This window comes from Coregonus lavaretus (assembly GCF_964263955.1).
Source record: "Coregonus lavaretus genome assembly, chromosome: 33".
Lineage (NCBI taxonomy): Eukaryota > Metazoa > Chordata > Actinopteri > Salmoniformes > Salmonidae > Coregonus > Coregonus lavaretus.
The window spans coordinates 36,282,774-36,291,202 of record NC_140020.1 but is presented as its reverse complement, the minus strand read 5'-3'; the positions used below and the strand labels follow the sequence as shown (position 1 = coordinate 36,291,202).

The window sequence follows — 8,429 nt, the reverse complement described above, 5'->3', positions numbered from 1 at the left end:
GAAGCCGGTATCGGGGCCGTTCTCTCGCAACGGTCCGGCACACCACCTAAACTCCGCCCCTGTGCTTTTTACTCGAAAAAGCTCAGTCCGGCGGAGCGAAATTATGACGTAGGGGACAGGGAGCTGTTAGCCGTGGTACAGGCCCTAAAGGTGTGGAGTCATTGGCTTGAGGGGGCTCAACACCCTTTTCTCATTTTGACTGACCACCGTAACCTGGAATACATTCGGGCAGCTAGGAGACTAAATCCTCGCCAGGCTCGGTGGACTATGTTTCTAGCCCGGTTCGTGTTTAAAATCACTTACATCCCTGGGTCCCAGAACGGAAAGGCAGACGCCCTGTCTCGGCGGCAGTGGCGGCTCCTGAAAAAATTCTCAGGAGGGGCAATTTTTCTGATGATTTAGGTGACCTACACACATTTTAAAAAAGATATGTCCAGCAACAACATGAAGACAGGGGCAGCATATAAGTCAATACCAGAAGCATTTATTGACTGATCTGGGGAGATGGATTCCAGTTTCTGTGACAGATTATAAATAATCTCTGATGCCTTTGTTATATTAGCTTTTGGTTGAATGTACTGTCGTAGTAAATATATAATGTTATAGCTTGGTCTGACTAAAATCTTGTGCATGACCCATTTTGTGTTGGGCGTTTGTTTTCAATCAATGCTGTTCCTATCCTATAACAATGGACAAAAGAGTCCTATCTTGTCAGCCTTGTCAGCAGGTGGCCAAGGACAACACCCACGCCATAGGTCTCTCAGTTCTTCCAACTCACGAGTTCTTGCTCTGAGGACACACACACACACACACACACACACACATCATCACTGATAACACACACACACATCATCACTGTTAAACACACACACACACACACACACAAAAATCCCCTCTCTTTAGGCTGAACATTTGAAGACAGAGAACCCGACTCAGAGCCAATGCAACAGTGGAGGGGACCTCGCCCAACTCATCAGGACCAATCAGAAGATCAGAACTACTAGATTCAACCTACATCATTTATTGTATAAAATGTCTGCACACAATGTTTTCGGGGCTCTCTTCTCCCTAAGAGTTTGACGAACGAGTCCGTGCACGCGATTCCAGATATCTTTACCTCTGAATAAACTGCCTTTATTATACCATATCCACCCTGTCCAAAGTCTCTACTTGGTCTCAGTTCTCCAGTAAACTTGTGATTATCAACAGTACACAACGGTAACAAACAATTGGGGGAACTCACGGGGCAGATAGTAAGGTTCAATGACACAGAAAGCAGTTCAATGTCGGGGTACAGAGTCGCTCTCTTACCAGGATCGCGGTCCGCTCTGACCAGGGTGAAGCCGGCCGGCTCCACTTCTCTGTCCGGGACTCTGTCATCCAGCCAAGTCTCCCAGCTGTATTGGGATTCCGCTGCCAGCAGCGTTTTCATTATTTAGTCCGTTCGTAGCGGGTATGTACACGATCAACAAGATCAGTCCAAAACCAACCACTGGAAATCCATGGTTGGCAGAATGTTTGTAAACTAAGTCTACAAATTAAAAACATAAAATAACGCCACACTGCAGGTCGCAACAGAGACGCTGCTAGCCGCCATTGTCTTAGTTACGTTCATGGTGACGTCACGTATGACGAAAGCGCATAAGTGCAAGCCCACAGACACCCATAGAGAATGTATTGAAAGCTTTGAAATGTGAAAAAAATAGATTTTACATGACAGGCTATGAGAGACTTCTGGGCGATTTTCAACCTGACTGAAATCGCCCAAAAAACGGGCGGGGACATTTGAAGCACGACTTTAGCCTGATTTGACATTTAGTGGCTGGCAGATCAGACGTGAACACTGATAACTGCTGTTGCCGTGATATAATTGATTAGAAAAAAAATCCCTTCCTTTTCCCGTTTGGCAGTGCGTCGCCCATATCGCCCTATTGAACAAGCCGTCCCTGCTCGGCGGTATGACACAGAGGAGAGGTCCGTTGAGCTCACTCCCATACTACCGAAGTCTTGTCTGGTGGCACCGGTGGTGTGGGAGGTCGATACGGAGATCGAGCGGGCGTTACGCACCGACCCTAGCCCTCCACAGTGTCCGGTGGGTCGGACGTACGTTCCGCTCGAGGTTCGGGATCGACTCATTTATTGGGCTCACACGTCACCCTCCTCTGGGCATCCAGGTATTGGCCGGACAGTGCACTGCCTTAGCACGAAGTACTGGTGGCCAACATTAGCCAGGGATGTGAGGGTTTATTTCTCCTCCTGCTCGGTGTGTGCCCAGTGTAAGGTGCCCAGACACTTGCCCAGGGGTAAGTTACAACCCCTGCCCGTTCCACAACGACCCTGGTCTCACCTCTCGGTGGATTTTGTTACAGACCTTCCCCCCTCACATGGGAATACCACCATCCTGGTCGTTGTGGATCAGTTCTCGAAGGCCTGTCGTCTCCTTCCCATGCCGTGTCTCCCTACTGCCCTACAGACCGCTGAGGCACTATTCACCCACGTCTTCCGGCATTACGGGGTACCCGAGGATATAGTGTCTGATCGAGGCCCCCAGTTTACCTCCAGAGTCTGGAGAGCGTTCATGGAGCGTTTGGGGGTTTCGGTGAGCCTTACCTCGGGGTACCACCCGGAGAGCAATGGGCAGGTCGAACGTGTAAACCAGGATGTGGGTAGGTTTCTGAGGTCATATTGCCAGGGCCGGCCGGAGGAGTGGGCGAGGTATGTTCCCTGGGCCGAGATGGCACAGAACTCTCTCCGCCACTCCTCCACTAAACTAACTCCTTTCCAGTGTGTGTTAGGGTACCAGCCGGCTCTGGCACCTTGGCATCAGAGCCAGATCGAGGCCCCTGCGGTGGATGAGTGGGTGCGGCGCTCGGAGGAGACGTGGAACGCTGCACACGTCCATCTGCAGCGGGCCATCCGTCGACATAAGACGAGCGCCGATCTCCACCGCAGTGAGGGGCCGGTGTACACACCGGGAGATCGAGTCTGGCTCTCGACCAGAAACCTGCCCCTCCGCCTGCCCTGCCGGAAGCTGGGTTGGCGGTTTGTGGGGCCTTTTAAAGTCTTGAGGAGGTTGAATGAGGTGTGTTACAGGTTACAACTGCCAATTGATTACAAGAATATTAACCCCTCGTTCCATGTGTCTCTCCTCAGGCCGGTGGTAGCTGGTCCACTCCAGGACTATGAGATAGAAGAGACTCCTCCGCCCCCGCTGGACATCGAGGGGGCCCCGGCGTACACTGTTCGGTCCATCCTGGATTCGAGACGCCGGATGGGGGGTCTCCAATATCTCGTGGAGTGGGAGGGGTACGGCCCGGAGGAGCGGTGCTGGGTGCCGAGGAGGGACATCTTAGACCCGTCTCTTCTGACCGAGTTCCATCGTGGTCATCCTACGCGCCCTGCTCCGCGTCTTCCTGGTCGTCCTCGAGGCCGGGGTCGGCGCACGGCTGGAGCCGCGCGTCAAGGGGGGTGTACTGTCATGGTTTCGGCCGAGGCTGCTCCTTCTCCTTGTTCGGGCAGGCTTCGGCGGTCGTCGTCTCCGGAGTACTAGCTGCCACCGTTCTATGGTTCGATGTTTGTTTGGTTTGGTCTGTTTTGTTACACCTGTTCTGTGTTAGTGTTAATTATGTGTCCTATAAGTTCTCTTGGGTTTTGTCATGTGTTGTGTGTAATTGTTCTTTGTCAGCTTGGGATGCTAGTTCATTTTTCTCTCGTATTTTGTTTTAGAGAGAGTGTCCGCACAGTGTGCGCAATTTGCTTTGCCTTGTACCGGTGTGCGTAAAGTTCGCTTGCCTGCCGGTTTGTATTTTAGCCGTGTGCTAGTTGTTTTTCGTGTCTGTACTAAAGACGTTTGAACGAAGCCTCTGTTTTGTCCTGCGCTTGATTCCACACCACATCCACACTCAAACGTGACATTGGGTTGCAAATTTAGCAACTAGTTAGCTATTTAGCTAAGTGGTTAGCTTCTTTCAAAACCAAGTTTCGCTTGGTAACAGGTAATTTTTTTGGAGTCGACTCCCCACCACTAAACATAAGATCCCGAGCCCACAGGTGATGTAAATCTGGTAGGAAAATAACAACCACGCTCTACGCACCATGACATCAGGAGCAAACACAGCACACAGAAAAACAAGGTTGAATGAATGCTTAGTTTGTGCTATTCAGCTTTATCAAATTATATGGAAAATTGATATTTGAAAGTCTCTAATATGTACTATTAATTTGCTGTTTAGCACTGAAGGGTAATATTTCAATACTCTTTGATGCTCCCGAGTGGCGCAGTGGTCTAAGGCACTGCATCGCAGTGCTAGCTGCGCCACTAGAGATCCTGGTTCGTATCCAGGCTCTGTCGTAGCCGGCCGCGACCGGGAGACCCCATGGGGCGGCGCACAATTGGCCCAGCGTTGTCTAGGGTAGGGGAGGGAATGGCCGGCAGGGATGTAGCTCAGTTGGTAGAGCATGGCGTTTGCAACGCCAGGGTTGTGGGTTCGATTCCCACAGGTTTTCTTTTTTTTTTTATAAATAAAATAAAATAAAATAATGTATGCACTCACTAACTGTAAGTCGCTCTGGATAAGAGCGTCTGCTAAATGACATAAATGTAAATGTAAATGTAGCTGTTGACCTTTAAAATACGACTGAATAAAGATCAACTTGACCTTCTGCCTACTGAAAGGTCAATAAATTCAATATGTTTAATGGTGCTTCAAAAACAGCAGGTGGCCAAATGTACCAAGCCATTAGCTGAAGTCCTCCTAAAGCTGTATTATTCACACATAGCCTACAGAAGCAATATATCCACAACCCATCTGGAGTCAGTGGACCTATCTCATCTTATCTTACAGTAGAAAAAAACATCACTGATGCCTATCCACAGCTCCCAGCTGCAGAGTGTATTATGTTGGACACACACTGTGCCACGCCTGGCTTCTAGAACACCAGCCAAAGTAAAACAATGATTGTTATGCTTAATTAAATGAAGGTGTGTGTGTGTGTGCATGCGAGCGTGCGTCGGTGCATCTGGATCTTATGTCAGAACCAGCCAGGCACCCCCTTGGACATTTGTTGTGTCTTGTTAATTTGTGCAAATTAATGGTGCAAATTGAGAAAAGCCTTCCCAGTGCTGCTGGGTCTGGGGCGCTGCACTGTCCACCACAGCAAAATCAGTGTCAGTCATATGGACCTTGTTGTTGTCAACATGATCCATTGTTCACGGTTCGCAATATAACATAGATGTGGCAGTTATGCACCCTACATACTAACATGGGACTAGCAAACACCTTTTTTTATGATTTTCATCATTTTGTCTAGGGTATCTTTTAATATTTTTCAAAAAGTGCAGGAAACTATCTAGATGTGTAGGCTAAATCTGAAGACCAAGACAAGACAAGCAGCTGTCAATCAACTTGGGGAGTGCCATTCATTTCAAGCTACAAAATATTGTAGCCAGTATTATGACTGCATGTTTATTATGAATATGATTATAAATGTTTAATACATCTCTATTTTATTCTTCTTCTTATCATTCTCCATTATCATCAGCAAATCCATGTATGTTAAACATTTATACATGTTTTATTATTGCTGTAGGCTAGGCTGCTATAGGGTATTGAAACGCTCACAGGGACTGTTGATGTCGTGAGCCCATGGTATTGAGCCGTAAATCGTGACCAGGGCAGACCACGGTTGGCGTTGTTATTACTGCGGGAGTGGAGTTTAGTCTGCTACTGCAGCCTACTATAGACATGCTAACTGCTGCAGGCACAGACACCTCATTGCATTACTCAGCAAAAAAAAGTGGCACTGCATCGCAGCAGCCTTAGTTTATGATTTCTCAAAAATATTTAACATTGATGCCCAATAGTTTATACTTTGTTTATCTATCAAAACAAACGTTAAAACATAAACCTGGGGGGTAGGCTAAGCCTGAGGGTAGTAGTCATTGACATTGTCAGCTGTAAAGTGGCCGTTACTGGCTATAATTTTTTACCTTGGCTTCGACAAACCTATCTCCCTCTGAAATCGCGTTCACCTCTGAGCTCAGATTCTCGGCTGATGCATCCTCTTGGCTCTTCCCGTCCGGTTGCGCTGAGGTCTGTGCTCCCATGGCGAAAATCTCACTTATTTCTCCTATTTGGCTCCTGCTCGTCCGGAAACCACGGCAAACGCGACAAAAAAAAAAAAAAAAGTCAGCGAAAGCAAGTATGCATCCACGCAGGACCGCTCCGGGGTAGTCGAGCTCTCAAGTGATGAAACGTGAGTGGCAGCGAAATGTTTTAGGACCCCGCTCCTCCCCTCGCTATTAGATGGACCAGGCCTCAGCACGCCTTGCAGCATCACTTGCTTTGGCAGCAGCATCATGTCAATGTGACATTCTACCTGCACACAGAGCGCGTTTTTTCAGAGCAGAGGGGAAGAGCATCTTTATTCTAATTTTCCCTACTGTACTGAACCATATTTATTGATTATGCCTAAGTACAATAGCGTTGGTCCAGTTTTTTTGCAAGTATTGGAAATAAAAAGTAATCATATTGGATCCTATAGGATTGTCGAAGTCCTATATTATTTTGTGTCACCTGTATCAGAATCCAAATGGAATCCTATTGGACTACTTTTTTCCCGATTGGAAATCAAAAGTAATCCTATTGAACCATATATGATTCTCACTATCAGAATCCTATTGGACTACTTTTGTTCCTACTGGAAATCAAAGTAATCCAATTGGATCCTATAGATTTATTTTATTTTTATTGCAACAATACAAGACATACACATACAGCACCAGTCAAATGTTTGGACACACCTACTCATTCAAGGGTTTTTCTTAATTTTTACAATTTTTTACATTGTAGAATAATAGTGAAGACATCAACACTATGAAATAACACATATGGAATCATGAAGTAACCAAAAAAGTGTTAAAACAATTCAAAATATATTTTATATTTGAGATTCTTCAAATAGCCACCCTTTGCCTTGATGACAGCTTTGCACACTCTTGGCATTCGCTCAACCAGCTTCACCTGGAATGCTTTTCAACAGTCTTGAAGGAGTTCCCACATATGCTGAGCACTTGTTGGCGGCTTTTCCTTCACTCTGCCGTCCGACTCATCCCAAACCATCTCAATTGGGTTGAGGTCGGGGGATTGTGGAGGACAGGTCATCTGATGCAGCACTCCATCACTCTCCTTCTTGGTAAAATAACCCTTACACAGCCTGGAGGTGTGTTGGGTCATTGTCCTGTTGAAAAAGAAATTATAGTCCTACTAAGCCCAAACCAGATGGGATGGCATCTCACTGCTGTGGTAGCCATGCTGGTTAAGAACTACACATGCAGAAATCATCCGTTCACCCACACCGCATCTCACAAAGACACAGCAGTTTGAACCAAAAATCTTCAATTTAGTCTCCAGACCAAAGGACACATTTCCACCGGTCTAATGTCCATTGCTCGTGTTTCTTGGCCCAACCAGGTCTCTTCTTCTTATTGGTGTCCTTTAGTAGTGGTTTCTTTGCAGCAATTGCCCATGAAGACCTGATTCACACAGTCCACTCTGAACAGCTGATGTTGAGATGTGTCTGTTACTTGAACTCTGTGAAGCGTTTTATTTGGGCTGTAATTTCTGAGGCTGGTAACTCTAATGAACTTATCCTCTGCAGCCGGGGGAGCTCTGGGTCTTCCATTCCTGTGGCGGTCCTCATGAGAGCCAGTTTCATCATAGCGCTTGATGGTTTTTGCAACTGCACTTGAAGAAACTTTCAAAGTTCTTGAAGTTTTCCATATTGACTGACTATCATGTCTTAAAGTAATGATGACTGTCGTTTCTCTTTGCTTATTTGAGCTGTTGTTGCCATGATATGGACTTGGTCTTTTACCAAATAGGGCTATCTTCTGTATAGTTTATACTTTGTTTATCTATCAAAACAAACGTTAAAACATAAACCTGGGGGGTAGGCTAAGCCTGAGGGTAGTAGTCATTGACATTGTCAGCTGTAAAGTGGCCGTTACTGGCTATAATTTTTTACCTTGGCTTCGACAAACCTATCTCCCTCTGAAATCGCGTTCACCTCTGAGCTCAGATTCTCGGCTGATGCATCCTCTTGGCTCTTCCCGTCCCGTTGCGCTGAGGTCTGTGCTCCCATGGCGAAAATCTCACTTATTTCTCCTATTTGGCTCCTGCTCGTCCGGAAACCACGGCAAACGCGACAAAAAAAAAAAAAAAAGTCAGCGAAAGCAAGTATGCATCCACGCAGGACCGCTCCGGGGTAGTCGAGCTCTCATGTGATGAAACGTGAGTGGCAGCGAAATGTTTTAGGACCCCGCTCCTCCCCTCGCTATTAGATGGACCAGGCCTCAGCACGCCTTGCAGCATCACTTGCTTTGGCAGCAGCATCATGTCAATGTGACATTCTACCTGCACACAGAGCGC

General features: G+C 46.9%; 1 protein-coding gene across 1 annotated transcript in view; it reads right to left on the bottom strand.

Moving 5' to 3' along the window:
* Window positions 1-6,337, bottom strand: part of LOC311108360 (uncharacterized protein) — a 93,253-nt gene extending 86,916 nt beyond the window's left edge. Inside the window, exon 1 of the mRNA XM_084150996.1 lies at window positions 5,990-6,337. Within this exon, the coding sequence (XP_084007122.1) occupies window positions 5,990-6,106 (117 nt within the window). The 5' untranslated portion in view covers window positions 6,107-6,337. The remainder of the gene's footprint in view (window positions 1-5,989) is intronic.
* Window positions 6,338-8,429: the final 2,092 nt, after the last annotated feature.